This window comes from Corythoichthys intestinalis, chromosome 18 (genome assembly GCF_030265065.1).
Source record: "Corythoichthys intestinalis isolate RoL2023-P3 chromosome 18, ASM3026506v1, whole genome shotgun sequence".
Classification (NCBI taxonomy): Eukaryota; Metazoa; Chordata; class Actinopteri; order Syngnathiformes; family Syngnathidae; genus Corythoichthys; species Corythoichthys intestinalis.
The window spans coordinates 6,545,796-6,566,144 of record NC_080412.1 but is presented as its reverse complement, the minus strand read 5'-3'; the positions used below and the strand labels follow the sequence as shown (position 1 = coordinate 6,566,144).

Here is a 20,349-nt window from a genome sequence, read left to right as displayed (position 1 = left end):
CAAGTGGTTAACTCAAGACAATGCTGACCCCCAAGAATCCACTCTAGGCCTTAGTTGGAACTGGGAGACAGACTCTTTGAGCTACAAGCACAGGCCTGTATCCTATGAAACCCTGACTCTGAGAAATATCTACAAAGTCCTAGCCTCTCAGTATGATCCCCTTGGCTATTTGCTGCCCTATTCTACTCGAGCCAAGCTTATTGTTAGGCAGCTTTGGGACAGACAGCGTGGGTGGGACGATGCAAACCTCCCCTCTGAATTGGTGCAGGCCTGGTCTAATTGGGAGGGTGAGCTTGAATACCTACCTGCTGTGTCTCTTCCCCGTCCCTATGTTTCCACAGAGTCCAAGCTGGAGAGCACGTCCTACGAAGTTCACATCTTTGCTGATGCTTCGGAAAAGGCGTATGGAGCTGTCGCCTACCTACGAACCGAAGATGGAGAGGGTCGCGTGCAGCTGTCCTTCATCCTTGCACGATCACGCGTCGCTCCCAAACGCACACAGTCCATTCCCCGCCTGGAGCTCTGTGCAGCACTGGTAGCGGCACAGCTCGCCCACCTCCTCAAGAAAGAGTTGACCCTGGAAGTGACTCAAATAGTGTTGTGGTCTGATTCCACTACTGTCCTGGCATGGTTACAATCCCAGCCATGCCGTTTCAAAGTGTTCGTTGGGACGAGAGTAACTGAGATCCAAGAGCTCACTCAGGACTGCAACTGGCGCTACGTCGGATCAGCCGATAATCCTGCCGACGACCTGACGCGGGGTAAGTCCCTGCGAGACCTTGCAAAACCTAACAGATGGTCTTTGGGACCCCCCTTCCTCCAACAGAGCTCGGACACCTGGCCCGAGAAGCCCGTGACAGAGCCACTTGCCGACTCGTCTGAACTCCGCAAGGCCACCTTCTGCGCCCTGGCAGTTACTACACCCACCAGTTCAAGTGGTCCGGTGTATGATACATGGCAGCAGCTAATCCAAGCCAAAGTCCAGGAGCTTCAGGGACAAAGCTCACCTGGGTCCTCACCAAGTGCACGTGAGTACCAGCGTGCTGAGAGAGAGGTATTGCTGCAGGCCCAACAACAGTCATTCCCTGAGGACTTTAAGCTGCTGAGCGAGGGGAAGCCAGTCCTCTCTAAAAGTCGCCTGCTGACCTTATCCCCTGAGATGGACAGATCTTCTGGCTTGTTACGGGTAGGTGGTCGACTACGACGTTCTGAAGGGCTCAGTGACTCTGTATTGCACCCAATTGTTCTGGACCCCTCACATCCTGTCACTAAGCTGCTCATCCAGAAGTATGACGCAGACCTAAATCATCCCGGTCCAGAGCGAGTCTACGCCGAAATGCGTAGGTCCTTCTGGATCCTCCGAGGCAGAGAAGCAGTTTGCCGACACCAGCATTCCTGTGTAGAATGCAGACGATGGAGAGCTAGACCATCTATCCCCAAAATGGCGGATCTCCCAACCGCCCGCCTTAGACTTTTCAAGCCTGCCTTCTACTCAACTGGAGTTGACTGTTTTGGGCCGATGCTGGTTAAAGTGGCCAGACGTCATGAGAAACGCTGGGGGATAATTTTCAAGTGCCTGACTACTCGAGCAGTTCATCTGGACCTCCTGCAGAGTATGGATGCCGACGCGTTCTTGATGGCTCTACGCAGATTCATCGCTCGACGGGGAGTCCCTGCCGAGCTATGGTCCGACCAGGGGACCAACTTCAAGGGCGGAGAGCGCGAACTCAAAGAGGCCTTCGCTAACATGGCTCCCACCCTGCAGCAACAACTTGCTTCTCAAAAGATCAAATTCTGCTTCAACCCCCCGGCAGCCCCTCATTTTGGTGGAGTGTGGGAGCGGGAGATCCGCTCCGTAAAGGCTGCTCTGCACACCGGCGTTGGAGCACAACCAATCCACGAAGATGTCCTCCTCACCGTTCTGTTGGAAGTAGAATCTATCCTCAACTCCAAACCACTTGGATACGTCTCCAGTGATGTTGCCGACATCGATCCCGTGACCCCGAACACGTTGCTGATGGGGCGGCCAGATGGCCGTCGTCATGATTGTGGAACCACAGCTTCCCCGAGCTTCGTGGCCCATTGGACAGGTGACCAAGGTCCACAGGAGTGATGATGGGTGTATTAGGTCAGCTGATGTGGACGTTAAAGGTCATGTCTACACCCGTCCCGTTGCTCGCCTGGTGTCGTTGCCAGCTCTTCCATCCGGTGAAGAGTAGACTTTCTGTGAAAAGATGCCTTTATTTGGAAGCAAATGTGCATGCACATTTGGGGGCGGCTGTAATAAAGGCTCAGCCCTCTTCCTATTATTTTTGGATTAAGGTGTATTTTATTTTCTTAAGTTGTTCTCCCGCGGTTTTCCTGTGGGTGTCGCTATCTGACAAGGCCTGGTTTTTACTTGTGTTGGCTAGTAAGCAACTGAGCATTGAGCACATTGAGCATCTTTAATCTGTGCAATCCTTCCTTTTCCTCGTTCCTTGGTGTGCGTCCAGGCACATCAGTGAATGATTACAAGTAGGTGAACTGTTATACAGGTGTATTTCGTCTGTTTAGTTCCTTTTGAGACGTTTGTGGATTCGTTAGCATATTAGCATCGATCGCTAACGGTCGCTATCGCTAACGGGCGCTAATGGAGTGGTTTATATGTGCATTGTTTATGTTTTTATACCTTCGCGATGCATGTAGGATGTGGATGTTGCATGACCTGCGTTATTTCCTGTGTTAAATTGAGATTGTGTTAAATTTGTATTGTAAACTGGTATTGGGGAAAATTAGTATTGGAGACTGTGATGTCATCAGACGGTAGTTCACGTTACGGCCGCTAGATGACCTCATTTGACCATTTATTGTCAGCTAAGTCAGTCATTGTATGCTTTTTGGTTAATGTGTGCATTTGGCTGTATTTTCTTGATTAATTTGAAATGCATGATAATAATTGAGTTTATTCCTTTTTTCCTTTTATTGTTTCAGACTGGTTTATACCTGGGTTTATACTTCACGTCCTGTGGAGTTAAATTCCTCATTTGTACATCAAGGAATATTTGGACAATTTAAGGCAAATTAAAGCCATTCTAAAGCAGCAGTGGTTTCAACGCCTTTTTTCCTGTGCTCTGACCGGCACACCATCCTGGCTACAGATAGTCCTTACCACGAACTAGCCCTAGAATCTCACCTCACGAACAGCCAATATTGTTTAAATTTATATTACTTCTGCTTTTCATTCATTTATTGGATCAATTTCTACTTCCTGCTTAGAATATTTTTGTTTTAAACCCCTTTAACACCAGACGTGTCAGAGGCGACACTTTTACGCATATCATCTTTGAAGCCTCATCACGCTATAATTACGTCACCTAGTGTCACTGGTTGGTCTCATTTGAAAGTGCAGAAGTTGAGGTCCACACCCGTTTTACTAGGGCTGTCAAAATTATCGCATTAATGGCATGGTTTCGTATAGTTTTAGTAATTTGATTAATAATTTTACATTTAACGTACCTGTCACACATGTGAATAAAAAAATTGAAGTATCTAAAGTAGGGCTGAAAATTATCGCGTTTACGGGCGGTAATTAATTTTTAAAATTAATCACGTTAAAATATTTGACGCAATTAACGCAAATGCCCCGCTCAAACAGATTAAAATGACAGCACAGTGTCATGTCCACTTGTTACTTGTATTTTTTGGTGTTTTGTCGCCCTCTGCTGACGCTTGGGTGCGGCTGATTTTATGGGTTTAAGCACCATGAGCATTGTGTAATTATTGACATCAACAATTGCGAGCTACTAGTTTATTTTTCGACTGAAAATTTTACAAAATGTATTCAAACGAAAACATTAAGAGGGGTTTTAATATAAAAACTAACATTTATCTTTCAAGAACTACAAGTCTTTCTATCCATGGATCGCTTTAACAGAATGGTAATAATTGTTAATGCCATCTTGTTGATTTATTGTTATAATAAACAAATACACTACTTATGTACCGTATGTTGAATGTATATATCCATCTTGTATCTTATCTTTCTATTCCAACAATAATTCACAGAAAAATATGGCATATTTTATAGATGGTCTGAATTGCGATTAATTACGATTAATTTTTAAGCTGTGATTAACTCGATTAAAAATTTTAATCGTTTGACAGCCCTAGTTTTTACTTGAAGTCAATCAACCAAGTAAAACTGGGGATAGCGTAATATGAGTCTTATAGTTTTATTGCCCTCATAAATAAACATTAAAACACTACATGGACCATGTGTTTATATCCATATTCCCATCATTTGTTACCTGCTGTTTCTCTTGAATTATCAATTATAACACTATTCAGTCCCATTTTTTTCCTGTTGAATGTTTATTCTAACAAGTTGAATACATTTTATCAAGCTTCAAAACATTTCGTTGAGCATGCATGGTTGACAATGGGACATCAATATTACAAATTTTGACATAAAATTTTAGGGATTTTTTGTTGTTGTTGTTGTCTTTTCGGGTCCAAAATGTTGATTATAATTGGTCAGTGAAGAAAACAACAGTTTGTACATGAAGGTTTTGGTGTCCTGAAAAAAGGGGACCAAACCAGGCCATTGTGTTTTTTTTTTCCCCTTTGAAATATAAAGGTAACAGGCATGCAAATTTGGACAAAATAGGCCCAGGTGTTAAAGGGTTAACAGACTTTATGAATTAATGTGACTTTGTGTATCATTTTATTTGTGTTTTTGCGGACTTTCATCTCATGTAAAGCACTTTGAATTATTATTACTTGTTGAAATGTGCCACGCAAATAAATTTGACTTTCTTTGCCTTACACATTATGCATACATAGTAGACTAATTTGTTCCTAATTAATCACATTTTAATCACATTTGTCACAAAAAGCTGCTTTAGAGGGGGGGTTTACAGGTCCAGGATGATATTTTTACATGATAACTTGCACCTTTTTAAACGACGATTATCACGTTAATGCCCTTCCGTATATATGCTGAATGTAAGACTAGCCTGCAGTGAAAAGCACAAATTTCAAATCTAATGAGAAGAAATGATCAGCCAACGAGGTGAGCCCTGAGATTAATTCTAAAACGAGGACCCCATCTGGTGGATGAAAGCAAAAGCACATACTAAACTGAATATCTTTACATTTTTGTGAGGTTTGTATGTTCTTAGTGCTTGTACATTCCATAAACATGAATGTTTCTTTTAACCAAGGGCGTAGGTTTGCATAGGGACGGTAGGGACATAACACTCGCAACTTTTCAGGATGCTGAAATTGTCCCCACCGACTTTTAAGCAACTTTATTATGTAATGACTTGAGGTATATACTAATTTAGATTGCCTTCCTATAGGCTATATTGTAGGGATAGAATTGACCCCACCATTATTAAGTGAATTATAGTACTTTCATTTTGTTCAGACTTACATTGACACATTTTCACTTGCTGAATGTTTTCCCCTTAAACGCATGTTTGATTGGCTGATGACTTCACCCCCCCAACCACACACACACACACACACATTCACAGCCCTGACAGAAATACGACATGCCACCTCCACCACCCCCTTTGAAGACGACGGATATTAGAAGTTTTTTCCCCCCAGCAGCAGCCACTGTAAGTAATGTACAGTAAAAAGACATCAATGTTGTGGAGGTGGGGAACACACCACTAATTATGCTACTGAAAGTCCGACCTGCATCCGAGTTAGCATAGCATTAATCTATATGAATTTCTCGAACTCGAGGAGGAAGCTGCTTTATATCCTCCTGTATGTTTTCTACTGTTAATGGCAATTCAACTGTAAGAAATGTAGTGAATCAAGGTTTACCCCCTTCTCCCCAGTTTTCATTTTTATTTTATTCATATGGTCTTAATGCAGCCCAAAGGAGCTTTCAACCTAGGCCTTGAAAGAAGGCTCCATTTTTATTTATTTTTGTTAGAGTTAGGTTTATCGTCCATACCAATATTAAGACAAAACCTACGCTCTTGCTTTTAACTGTTTTCCAATTGCATTGTCCGTGTGCCCCAAGAGCGTACGCGTGTAGTTTGGCGGGACCTCAAACCCAATCAATGCACAGGCCCAGCACCCATGTTATCCTGCACAAATTGCGGTGGGGTTGGGGTAAGGCTACCATCTGCCATGGCACACTTGTAGGAAATAAAAAGGAAATCATCCAATTTCACTCAATTTCTCTGAAAATTATTATTACATAGGTTAATTGGAGCCCCTAATTGAACCCTTGATTTCAGTCTAGAACTGTGTGGGTGAAGGCTTTTCTTCCAACCAATGAAGCACACCATTTCACCAATCTGGTCTTTTACAAGTGTAATAATTTCACTGCAGTCAGGTGCTGCTTGCTTCAGCAGATACCGCGGCTCTTTAACCGTTAAAGTGTTTCTGCTGTGTTGACTGGAATTAAATCCCCCTGTTGATTTGACAGCACTGATCTACAGAGTCTGTCTGTCTGTCCGTGGAATCTTTTAAAGTGCACGCCATGATTGAAAGAAATAGTATCAGAAAAACTACGGTTGGGTGAAATTTGGAAAATCTTTTTTTTCTAATTATGGATCATGGATAAATAACCAATGGTAAAAGTTTATAATAATCATTCTATTAATAATCTATCTTCATATGGTGGTCCATTGCTGGACAATGCAGTACTGTTGTTGAATCAACACAACATACAGTGGGGCAAATAAGTATTTAGTCAACCACCAACTGTGCAAGTTCTCCTACTTGAAAAGATTAGAGAGGCCTGTAATTGTCAACATGGGTAAACCTCAACCATGAGAGTCAGAATGTGGAAAAAAACAACAGAAAATCTCATTGTTTGATTTTTAAAGAATTTATTTCCAAATTTGAGTGGAAAATAAGTATTTGGTCACTTACAAACAAGCAAGATTTCTGGCTGTCAAAGAAGTCTAACTTCTTCTAACGAGGTCTAACGAGGCTCCACTCGTTACCTGTATTAATGGCACCTGTTTTAAGTCATTATCTGTATAAAAGACACCTGTCAGTCACACTCCAAACTCCATTATGGCCAAGACCAAAGCTGTTGAAGGACACCCAGAGACAAAATTGTAGACCTGCACCAGGCTGGGAAGACTGAATCTGCAATAAGTAAAACGCTTGGTGTAAAGAAATCAACTGTGGGAGCAATTATTAGAAAATGGAAGACATACAAGACCACTGATAATCTCCCTCGATCTGGGGCTCCATGCATGATCTCACCCCGTGGCGTCAAAATGATAACAAGAACGATGAGCAAAAATCCCAGAACCACACGGGGGGATCTAGTGAATGACCTACAGAGAGCTGGGACTACAGTAACAGTAACACAATGCGCCGCCAGGGACTCAAATCCTGCACTGCCAGATGTGTCCCCCTGCTGAAGAAAGTACACGTCCAGGCCCGTCTGCAGTTTGCTAGAGAGCATTTGGATGATCCAGAAGAGGACTGGGATAATGTGTTATGGTCAGATGAAACCAAAATAGAATTTTTTGGTAGAAACACAGGTTCTCGTGTTTGGAGGAGAAATAATACTGAATTACATCCAAAGAACACCATACCCACTGTGAAGCATGTGGGTGGAAACATCATGCGTTGGGGCTGTTTTTCTGCAAAGGGACCAGGACGACTGATCTGTGTAAAGGAAAGAATGAATGGGGCCATGTATCGAGAGATTTTGAGTGAAAATCTCTTTCCATCAGCAAGGGCACTGAAGATGAGACGTGGCTGGGTCTTTCAGCATGACAATGATCCCAAACACACAGCCAGGGCAACAAAGGAGTGGCTTCGTAAGAAGCATTTCAAGGTCCTGGAGTGGCCTAGCCAGTCTCCAGATATCAACCCCATAGAAAATCTGTGGAGGGAGTTGAAAGTCCATGTTGCCCAATGACAGCCCCAAAACATCACTGCTCTAGAGGAGATCTGCATGAAGGAATGGGCCAAAATACTAGCAACAGTGTGTGAAAAGCTTGTGAAGAGACGTTTGGCCTCCGTTATTGCCAACAAAGGGTACATTACAAAGTATTGAGATGAACTTTTGGTATTGACCAAATACTTATTTACCACTATCATTTGCAAAGAAATTCTTTAAAAATCAAACAATGTGATTTTCTGTTTTTTTTTTCTTCACATTCTGTCTCTCATGGTTGAGGTTTACCCATGTTGACCATTACAGGCCTCTCTAATATTTTCAAGTGGGAGAACTTGCACAATTAATGGTTAAATACTTATTTGCCCCACTGTATATCTAAGCTACACTCTTTTGTTTACCTGACAAAGAAGCTCCAGAGACCGACTCCGCCGCCAGAAAGTGGGCAAAGTTGGAACTGGCATTAGTGTAGCAGCTGTCCACTGAGCTGATAAGGCTTGTGCGGGCACTTGCAAAGTTTCCATCCGAGATGGAGCTCCAGATGTTCCACATAGAGCTGTCCCACTCACTGTAACAGGAGGAAGGAGAACTCTGAAGGTGAGCACGGCACAATCCAATCTGTGGGGTCTCAGCGGTAACATCAGGGGCCGTGTGAGCAGATGAGATGAGCTCACTGTTATAAACAATGCTGTTGGTAAAAAAAAAACAGGCAAGAGGCATGTTGAGGGCAACAGTGAGAAAGAACGATGACTTGGTCAGTTACTATCAACATTTTATTTCAATTTAAAGGAGCATTATCATTATTATTATTATTATTATTATTATTATTTGCACTTCAAATTTTCATCAAATGGCCTTAATATTTCAATAGACATTTAAGAAACAGTGTGGTTTTTTTTGGGGGGGGGGGGGGGGGGTACCTCTAACAAGGTTCTCAGTGGTTAAGCCAAGATTTTCCCATTTTGAAAGACGATTTGCGATAACGAAAGTTTGTTATTGTTTTGATTCTGTGTGTATGTAATGTTGGGAGAAATGTTTTGTATTTATGGATGTGTCCTCAGTTAACGTGAAATGTTCCTACTGCTTGTTACTTATTGACATATTTTTCGCCACAAGCTGGCAGTATGGGACTCATTTTCTAAAGTGCTACACATAGTACGTCATTTTTGTTTGCCTTACCCCGGTAACACACCAAAAATGTCAACATCGCGTCAACAATTCTGCCGCGATAACGCACCAGTGACGCTCAGCGTCAATTTCTTTTTTTTTTTTTGTTAAACATAGGACGCGTTTTACGAGCAGCGCGTCTGTGGAGTGGCTCGATCGGTTCACACGAGGAATGCAAGATCGTGCAAGAGTAACAGGTATTTCAAGATACCTTATTGGCCTGAACATAAGACAATGTTTTTTGCATTGAAATAAGACCGAAAAAGTGGGGGTCATCTTATATTCGCAGTCGAGACATTATACCCATTCACGACGCTAGATGGCGCCAGATATCACTGAAGCGATGTTCTGTCATGACATATCTCAGCTACTCTCAACTTTAACCAGTTTGCATTATTTTATTGCAATGTTTTTCCTTATTCAGATTTGTTTCAAGACTATAGTTACAGTTAGACTTCACTTTGATGGTTAATGCAGTTATTGCAATTTTGTTGTTTTATCACAATAGATTGGTTTATTTACATTTCAAAAACCAGAAGCCGTTCATTTACGAATGTGATTGCAGTTTAGTTTACATATTTAAATGTTCAGATATTAAGATTTGAATGAGGCAAAATAACATGCTTTTTCTCTCAAATATATTGTTATAATCATTTGTTTCAGATGTGCTGTAATTATTTTCTGTATAAAAATTAATTTGGTGTTCAAAAAGTCTTTTTTCAAACTTGAGTTTTGAAAAAGAGGGGATCGTCTAATAATCAGGGCCGTCTTATATTCGGGCAAATACGGTATTTTTCATAAAAAGCACGTGTGTATGACTCCTTTCATGTTCACATACACACACTTTCTTTCTCAACACAAACAGTTGCCAGCGAAAAAAAACACATATTTTACCACCGCTAGACACACTAAAAATGCTGGAGTTAACTGGTAGTTAACTGGTAGTTAACTCCAGCAAATACTGATAGTGTTTACTAATCATTTAATTTTGTATAAATGCGAAATCATATTGGGGGTATTGCCTCCTCAGCAGCCACCCTCCGCAAACATGTTTTACATGTCGGTTGGCCCTCCTCTAAGCCGCAGCCATCTGTAACTTTTCTGTAGCTGAAGTATTGAAGAGTTGAGCCTTACAGCTGCAAGCGAGGGATTTCCCCATGCATTTATTTTCCATAAAAATTAGCTAATACCTTAGGGAAGGTATGACAGATTTTTTTTTTTCGGTTTTGAAACCGTGACGTTTAATACTTCTGTATACCTTGAAACCGGTTATCGGCACATGCCTAGTTGCCACAGCTCTGTAGCCTATGTAAACTGAGGTTGCTACAACGTTCACAGTCAGAATTAACAATGTTGTGGACCCCCCAAAAAATCTCGTTCTGAATGTCGAATGAGTCATTGCAAATTCCGAAACAAGACAAGGATATGCAATGGAGATGCAAGTTTTTGACAGTCCTTTTATTTTCGTCTTAGTGTTCGTTTTTTGGATGAAAATACTTATTAATACTTATTATTTTAGCCATGTGTACGTCTTCATCCGGTCTTAGTCGACTGCAACTCAAAATGTTTTCATCTGTAAAATTCAAATGCAAGGGCGTAGGTTTGCATAGGGATAATAGGGCCAAAACACTACCAACTTTTCAGGAGGCTCAAATTGTCCCCACTGACTTTTAAGAAACCTGATTTGCAGTGGATAAAGTGTTCACTTATATACAAAATTTAGATTGTCTTCCCATATGTTGTAACGATAGACTTGACCCTACCATTATGAAATGAATTATTTCCATTATGTTCAGACTTACATTTACCCCTTTTTCAATTGCTGAATGTACCTCTCCATTGTTTCCCCTCCAAACGCACGTTTGATTGGCTGATGACTTGACCAACCCGTGACGCACACATGCACGCGCGCACACAGTTCAGAATTACGTTGCGCGTCATGCCCTCCACCGCCTGCTTCGAAGAGAAGGGATATTAGAAGTGTTTTTTTCGGCCAGCAGCCACTGTAAGTAATGGAAGTAATACAGTTGGCATTACCATTACGATAAACTGTGAGTTCTCAAGTTCAGTAAGCTGCTTAAGTACAGTAGAAGTGTCCTCCTGTATGTGTTTTCCACTATATTAACAATAATTAAAATTAAGAGAAAATATAAAGAGAAATATTGTAAACCCTGCTCAGCTGTAAGAAATGTAGTCAACCAAGGTTTACACCCTTCTCCCCAGTTTTAGTTTTTATTTTACTTATGTGGTCTTAAAGCAGCCCAAATGAGATTTCAGTTTTTGTGGGTTTGGCTGTGCGCAGTGTTGTGTTAATCCTGAAGGAAGGCTACATTTTTATTTACTTTTGTTATGCCATGACTAAGAACTTTTTTTGTTATATTTAATTTATTTAGAAAGACAGTTTTGAGTAGGTAATAGGATAAATGTTTTCTTTTTTTTTTTTTTTTTTTTTTGCATTCCTGGATACTTATGAGATGATTAACAAGTTTGTATTTCTTGTGTATATTAATATAGTTTGTGTTCAAATAATGCATTTTAAATTTGCTAATAAAATCCAGACATTTATTCTGGAAATTTTCAAAATGTGTCTTAAGTAGTTTTTGAAAACAATCAAATTGTTTATCACCTGAACCAATACATATGCACTGCAAAAACCCACCTCCTTTAAAAAAAAAAAAAAAAAACACACAAAAAATAACAACTTAAATTCCCTCGTTTTCAGTGTAAATCTACTAGAAATATTTTATTTCAGGAAATAAAAATTGCTAGCTGAAACTAACAGACTTATTTGAAACAAAAAGTTTGTATATTTAATCTTAAAAAGTTGTTTGCCAGAAATGTTCTTAATTCAAGATTAGATATTGTTCAAAACATTATTTGAAAGATTTTTTTTTCTTGATTTAGGTGATAAATGAGCGACTTTTAGATGTATAGGCTTCTTTAGAACAAATGGTAATATTTACTAAAAGTAAGTGGAAGAATCTGACTCAATTATCTGTTAACTAGCCTTTAAAATTCAAAACAAGATGAAAAAAATGATTCGACTAGATTTAAGAAAAATGATCAGATTAAGACATTACACCGTAAAATTTGCAGTGTGAAAGTTAGTACAAGTCAATACTGATTTATTTTGCATTAATCATTTAGCCTATCAATAAATTGGGTTCTTATTGGTGAGAAATGTAGCCCTGACCGCCGTTCACCCAATCTGTTTGGTCTTATTAATGTCCCATCCCCAGCAAAAACTGTATATGCAGTTTATGCTGGTATATCGTCCCTACCAATATTGAGACCAAACCTACACCCTTGTTCAAATGTTTTAGTCTAAAAATAAAAGTTTTCAACAATTTCAAAAGAACAATGACAGATGAGCATATACAGTATGTAGTGTCCACAAGGACAACACCAACTACATGATGATAATACATACTCAGCAGCAAAACAGTTCATTATTTTTAATAAATTATACTAGTGTGACCGTATTTTGATTTCGAAAAAAAGAGGACACAGAAGCCCAGCCTCGAGATACTTAATTTTACTTAAGACTTAATTTTACTTAAGTTCACTCAAAGATGCCTTATCACTTTAATATATTATATTTAAATTGTGCCTCCTCCGTCTGGATAGAAAAATTCAGTTTTATTTTGCTAAAGAAACATACACAGAGCTCGTAATTCGACTTTCTAACTGTATATTCCTGTTAATATAGTAAACTTACATTTGGAATATGATTACAGTTGGCACGTTCATGCCAAAGTTGTGTAGCATCCTGGTCCATTGACTGAGCAAAAATAACGTCGTTACGCGTGCACAGTTTGTCCGTATTTAAATGAATGGAGGAATAAATTGTCTTTGTGGATGCTATCAATGCATTACCAAATGAAATATTATTTGTCAGTGTCCTGATATGTTGTGAAAAGCACAGTAGTTACCCTCCCATCATTGCGAAAGAAACAACAACCTTTTTTGTGTTAACCGACCTCGCTAAAAAATGATTTTTTATTTGTGCACCAACATAACACCAGTGCAATTTGAAACCCTTACATTTACATTACTCTAGCATAATTTACTCATTTAATTTTCGGTATGTAATAGACATAGGGAGGGAGCTATACAACCTTACGTACTGCTCCTTTAAAAGCCCTCTTGTGGGCCAAAAAAGTTCATATCAGTTTTGTTGTTTTTTTGTTTTTTTTTCCATTAATGTATAATTACCTGGATTTCTCCACTTTGTGATTAAGCTCCAGATATTGAATGGCTTCTTGTGCAGTCAGTGTGCCATCCTGTTCTTCGCCCAAAGATTTACTGGACAATGCAGTAGATATGGGGCTGTAGAATGGGTAGTTTGTATTGCTGATGTTGGACTCTGGCTGTAGATAGTCGCCTGAGTTATCAACCACTGACTGGAGCGAGCCCAGATCCATTGTTAGCTTTGTAGAGCGACTGGATCTGAGAAAATTGGAAAAGAAGCCACCCTGTATTAGTACCAGGCTAAACATTGTTCTGTGTTCCTCTTTATTATTACCTATTCAGAACAGTAAATCAACAGCCTCAATGTGAGAAATGTGCACATAAATGAATTCAAAACAAAACTACGCTTTCACACTCATAAAACACATTCTTGTGCATACAGAATATGTACTTGTGAGCTTTAAACACATTTTTCGTACGCGGTATTTCACATTACCCCGATTGCAGGTAACTGTGTGAACTATATGCCGGATCCGGCGTCAGCTCACATAGCAATCATGCCTGCTGAACGTCTGTGCGCCAGATGCGGTGAGGATCATCAATCTGACAATCCAAATGATAGGTTACGCACCGTTCCGGGGCGAACCGTGCAGAGTGGACACACTAAAAACCTGAAATTTAATGGTCAACGTGTGACGTCACAACAGCGCGCACCCTAAAGGCGGGCATCCGCGCTGCGACGCTAAGCAGGAGAACATGCAGGAATCAGATCAAATTTTCATGGTAAGTGCTTCATTCAAAGTCATAATGGCATTTTGAAGTCACTGCTTGACTGTTAAACAAGTTATTCAATTGAGCGTTAATAAAATGGCCAGTGTATTCAAGTGATCTGCTGTGTCTCCAAGTTAAGTTATTCAAAATTTGTTGCAGAACCACATATGGAAGGAGAAAGCATTGACTTTGTATTGCTGTAAATGTTTCAATGTTAGAATGCTGTTAGGGCCCCTGAGCCTCGCTCTGCCTTGTGTTTGTGTATGTGTGTCACTGCCTTGATTGCCAGATTGGACAGATAGGTGAGCCTGGGACCAGGTGCCGGTGATCATCATTAGCAGCTTACTTAAACTGGTCCTTGGCCTCACATCATCGCCAGACCATCAACTCAACTACATGAGTTTGTGACTCCAGCTTTCAGCTAACAAAGAATCTTGTAATCCTGATACTGAGCCAATTTTTTCCCTTACTGAATCATCGGAATAGGAACATTTAATGCGCTGCAGAATGAATTTTAGGAGATGTAAAACAAAGATTTGCTAAGATTGCACTTTCAAAAGAGTAATAAATGCGAATACAAAATAAAGTTCCCATGTTTCTTTAAACTATTCAGAATTTCACTTTCATTTAAAAATAAAATACCTGAGCTGAGCCTCAAATGGTATAAAAACAATAAATTAGTATCTAAGTACAACAAAAAACAATTGGATAACTTGCATGGTGAAACTCAGCTAGCTTAAATGATATAAAACGTTAAAGTTTTTTTTCTTCTTTACAATGCTCTTAACAAATTGTTCAAAAATACATTCCCACAAAAAACTGCTAAATATACCTACAAACTAAATTCCTAATGCATTTAAAAACATGTTAGCTCAAACAAAAACTTACCTTGTTTTGGTCTTAACAGGGAGCAGCTGGATTTAGTCTTGTTAAATAAGTTATGTTATATTCACTGTTGCCACTAGAAGGCAGTGTATCCACCCTAGTCAATAAAACTAAATGCACACACTTTCAAAACAAACCATTACAACGCTATTCTAAACGAATGCTCAAAGCAACAAATTTTGATTCAAAGCTTTTTTAATCGATCGGGTTAATGGATTAAACGTTGTAGCACTAATATAAACATCGTACTGGCTGAATGACAGTAACCCTGCTAGGGTCAGAGAATATCAGCCAGAGTCTTCCATCTTGCATTTCAATATCTCTGGAATATCAATAAACACGGAACAAACTGCAATGTGCGTTATTCTTCATTCTTTAGTCTCAGTTTTCGGTATGTTGAACACTCAGTTAAGGTAAAGAAAATTAGGGATGGAGTGCCATTGCCCCGAAATTCCGTCAATATCTTACCCTTCATCTGAGCTCTCACTGTGCATGTCTGTAGCTCCCTCCAAATGAAACAGTTGTGGTGGTTGCCGCACATCAATTAAATGTAGTGATGCTGAATTATGAAGCGGTCGAGGACAGTCAGCAAACTGGTTAAGCTCTGGATGTCCAAAGTGTACAAAAAAACAAGACAGGTTGAAATAGTTGCTACAATTTTAGAAGACAATTACAATTGGATATGAGTGACATGAGTGTGGCACAGCAAGCTAACCTGCGGGGATGTGACTGAAACGCTGTTTGTTGAAATATGGAGCAGTCTGGTTCCTGATTTGTAATATGGGGACACTATTCACGGCATGCACTTCTGCAGTTAAAAAACAAACAAAACACATTTTTGTTTTCTAATAAATTGCGTGTGAAATTGAATGGTTGGGACAAAAATCACCATGACTGATGCAAAATTATTCATAGTAACAATATTGTGTACAAATACATCTACTTTTAACGTAACCACTAATCAGACAAGACGATTGAATAAGAATCAACGCATGCTGAACCAAACAGAAAACACAACTGAAAAATTAATCGAACCGTGGATTTTATACACTGTTCTACCCCTCGTGTAAGTCTAGTATCAAACATGTTGCTTTGAGATAAAATCTTGTTTGATAAATTGAACTCAGCAAAAATGAATTTCATATGAATGGTCATTAAAAAAAGTCACATGAATGGTATACTGTCTTGTTGCAATAATAAATACAGAATCGCCGTCATTGTAGCAGCCATTTATGCAGACATTTATGCCATGTCAATTTGAAACAACAGGATAATTTCCAACCATTTTTCCTGTCGAGGGCGCACAGCAGTGATGTTACACAACACCCCAGCCAGTGTGATTGACTGTAAATGAGGGAACATCTGATTGACTGCAGACGGGCTCTGTTTAGAAAAGATGCATGTGTGTGTGTCTCGGCGGCGCGAAATGAGCTTCAAAGGCTGCGGTCAGACTGAAGGCATATCTGATTGCAATCATTCATCCTCATCTGATTTTTAGGGCTGACTGTTCACACAATTTTTAGCAAGTGTCCAAATCAGATCTGGGCCTGTTCAGACTGGGCCACCTTATTGACACACCTGACAGGTTGCTGTGGCAACAAAGGCGTCATCCTGCATAGAAGTGTCGACACGGACAGTCAAAACCCATCTGAGCTGTTCAGACTGAGAAGCATCTTGTTCATATCTGATATGAAAATACCTACCATATGTGGTTTAAATGCGTCGCTCAAAGATCAGATTTCTGTGCTTTCTGACTGTTCAGACTACAAAAGATCCAGTTTCAACCTGGATGGAGTAAAAATTGGATTTTGGCTGCTCATCTGAACAAGGCCTAAAAGATCCACACACTGGTGAGTGCATATTTCAAATTAAAAGCACGTTATAAATGCACGTAAGACGATTCTCACACATATTTGATGTAGTGTTGTTTTCGTCAACAATGAGGATAACGAAAATATTTCGTCAACGAACACTTTTTTTCATGAAGGTGACGAGATAGAGAGAGAATATGGAATGTTGCCTTTAAGGTCAGTGCTGAGTGATCATCACACACTTAACTCTTTAACTCCCAGCCATTTTTACCAGTGCAACCCTCTTCGGTCCCGGCCGTTTTACTGGATTTTGACTGATTTGGCAAGGCCCACAGAAAATTCTGTTCGATTGCTATATCAACATGGAACCCTCTCTTCTTTCAGCAGGAAAAAAAAAGTAAGTTCATATCTTTTTCCATTCTTTAGAAATCAGCATTAGAAAATAGTTTAGTTTGAGCAATTTTCCAATTTCTGATGAAAAAACAGAGAAATTGAGCTTTTTGTGGAAGCATACATTTCAAACATAACTTTGACTTTGACACAGCTATTTTTTGCTTTAGTTATAGGGGTGTAACGGTACACAAAAATCTCGGTTCGGTACGTACCTCGGTTTTGAGCTCACGGTTCGGTTCATTTTCGGTACAGAAGGAAACAAAATGCAAAATATAAATGCTAGTTTTTTATTACACACTTTTGTGCTTTCAACAATAGGAACATTAGCCTATACAAGGCTAGAATTTTGCTCAAAAAGTAGCGTGTATTTAAAGATAATCCAACAAAAATTTGCCTTTCAGACCCCGCGTATTGGTCAGCTTTCTTTCTGAAAGAAAGAAGAAAAAAGAAGTCCTGTGCTAAAGAGAAAAGCAATCCCAATGACAAAGATTTTAACATGTATTTTACAAATGAAATGCCTCAATGAAACATTTTTTTTTCATATGAACGGTTTTCAAAAGCTTTATTGGTGGATTCTCTCAAGTTAAAGCACTACACAGAAATGAGTCAATTTAATTGTGTAAGCAGGATGTGTGAATTTTTCTTATTATTTAAATACAGGTGTTTTAGCTCATTTCAATTTATTTTATTTAAATGGGCTATTATTTATTTTATTTTATGTTTATAGTTTACAAATGTGATGTTGTATTCATTTACATTGTATATTTTATGTTGTATAAGTTCAGTTCCTATGTGAATATTAGTTCCTACTTGTTTTGTTGTGGTAGGAGGGTTTTTTATTGAACACGGGGCATGTTGGTTATTATTATAGCAGAGAAGACAGCAGTAAATCAACAAAGACAAGTCAACTGTGCCCCGATCTACCACTCAAGAGATCTGATGGCCTCAAAAAGTAGGTTACGATTACATATTAGTTTGAAAATCGACCAGATCCACCGTATTTTTACACGAGTGACTTCCGGCCCGATCCTAGCTACCGGTAGTAGTATTGACGCAGGAGGGCCGCGTCTCGCGTCAAATAATAAATTCTGCCGTTCATTTCGCGTGCGTCGCGTTGAGCCGCTTCTGGGACGCATCTAACACGCGGCCGCACTGCAACTGGTGTGCATTGGCTGATTGACTCTAACGCCCGCATTTCACTGCGTTCTCGCGGCGGCCACGTTGTCGCGCCGTTGACGTTTCTGGGTTATAGCCTACTGTCCTACCGTGTTGGTCCTTCTTATAGTAGAGAAGACGGAGAAAATATAATCTACACAAATAAACTGTAACCCCATCGACTCACAGCCTCGAAAAGTAAGGGTTATATTACGTCAGAAACTCGTTCGGTAGTGTCCGTTCCGAACCGAGCACCACGAACGGAAACGGTTCAATACTATTACATGTACCATTACACCCTTATTTACTTACATGCCAAACATCTGAATAATGTTTTTCTTTTACAAAATAACATAAACAACAAGACAACTAGAGCTTTTGATAGCAAAGTAACAATTTATTTACACATAACTAACTGAGAAATGACGGTGCTGTGGCCGCGACAGCCGGGTAAACTTTCCCTCATCGCTGCCTGTCTCATAAAGATGGATTTTTTTGACTCTCTGCGGGGTCTGCTCGGGTCTTCCGCCGGCGCCCCGGCCATGCAGGCCGACCGTTTGTTGCCGTTGAATCGGGTTGCGGGTCTTACCAAATGCGCTACTGCCCTCCAGTGGCAAGTTTTATTGCTTTAAAATGGATTTTCAGCTTTGTGCTTTGGAGGTAAATTGAATCAGAACCCAGAGATGTCTCTTGTGGGAAAAAAACAACTTAAAAGACATATAAATATGTCTTTGGGACACCGAAACAATTAAAAATAGAACGTTTTTGGGAGCAAATGACTTAATAACACATAGTGTTAGCATAGCATTCGGGTTAACATTAGGCTAATGCTAATAGTGAGCGTCCTCTTAAACTCTCAGACTTTTTTTACAGACAGTTCATGGCGTCCAGGTGGGTATAATTTGTACTGTTGTACTGTACTGTTTTCCTGCTGAGTGTGTTTTAGCACCAATATGGTGTTGTCCTTGTAGACACTAAAATATGTGCTCGTCTGTCAATCGAAATATTATATATATAATAATAAACCTTCATTCATTTATTTATTTTTGGAGTAACATTTTTTAATTTTACAGACGAAAAGATTCTTAGGGTCTGTTCGGTCCTTGTACAACCAGTGCCAGAGTTTGGTCCACATTGTAAGTCGGATTCATTCCCATTGAGTGTTAGACTCCACACAAGTTGCCCTTTGTCACCGATTCTGTTTATAACTGTTATGGACAGAATTTCTAAGCGCAGCCGAGGTGTTGAGGGTGTCCGGTTTGGTGGCCTCAGCATTGCATCTCTGCTTTTTGCAGATGATGCAGTACTGCTGGCTTCATCAAGCCGTGACCTCCAACTCTCACTGGAGCGTTTCACATTCAAGTGTGTGGGATGAAGATCAGCACCTCCAAATCCGAGACCATGGTCCTCAGTCGGAAAACGGTGGTGTACCTTCTCCAGGTCGGGGATGAGGTCCTGCCCTAAGTGGAGGAGTTCAAGTATCTTGGAGTCCTGTTCGCGAGTGAGGGTGTGAGGGAACGGGAGATCGACAGGCGGATCGGTGCAGCGTCTGCAGTGATGCGGACTCTACACCGGTCCGTAGTGTTGAAGAAGTAGCTGAGCCAAAAGGCGAAGCTCTCGATTTACCAGTCGATCTATGTTCCTCCCCTCACTGATGGTCACAAGCTGTGGGTCATGACCGAAAGAAAAAGGTTGCGGATGCAAACAGCCGAAATGAGTTTTCTCAGGGTGTCCGAGCACCCACTTAGAGACATACTAGAGTGAGAAGCTGGGTCATCTGGGAAGGACTCGAGCCACTACTCCTCCGCGTTGAGAGGAGCCAGATGAGGTGGCTTGGGCATCTGGAGCGATGCCTCCTGGACGCCTCCATGGAGAGGTGTTCTGGGCATGTCCCACCGGCGGGAGGCCCCGAGGACGACCCAGGACACGCTGGAGAGACTATGTCTCTCGGCTGGCCTGGGAATGCCTTGGGATCCCACCAGAGGAGCTGGTTGAAGTGGCTCGGGAGATGGAATTCTGGGCTTCCTGGCTAAAGTTGTGAACCCCGCGACTCGACCCCGGATTAAATGAAGATTTTTAGGAAATGTCGACCAAAACTAGACGAAATTA

The 20,349-nt window shown here is 40.4% G+C and overlaps 1 protein-coding gene across 6 annotated transcripts in view; it reads right to left on the bottom strand.

Annotated features, from left to right (window-relative positions):
• The window catches only part of robo4 (roundabout, axon guidance receptor, homolog 4 (Drosophila)), an 89,650-nt gene that overhangs the window by 17,598 nt on the left and 51,703 nt on the right, over positions 1–20,349 (bottom strand). For all 6 annotated transcript variants that reach the window (XM_057821326.1, XM_057821329.1, XM_057821328.1 and 3 more), the window contains exons 15-18: positions 15,597–15,689; positions 15,350–15,485; positions 13,250–13,483; positions 8,269–8,555 (exon numbers count right to left, since the gene is read on the bottom strand). In XM_057821326.1, coding sequence (XP_057677309.1) covers positions 8,269–8,555; positions 13,250–13,483; positions 15,350–15,485; positions 15,597–15,689 — 750 coding nt within the window. The remainder of the gene's footprint in view (positions 1–8,268; positions 8,556–13,249; positions 13,484–15,349; positions 15,486–15,596; positions 15,690–20,349) is intronic.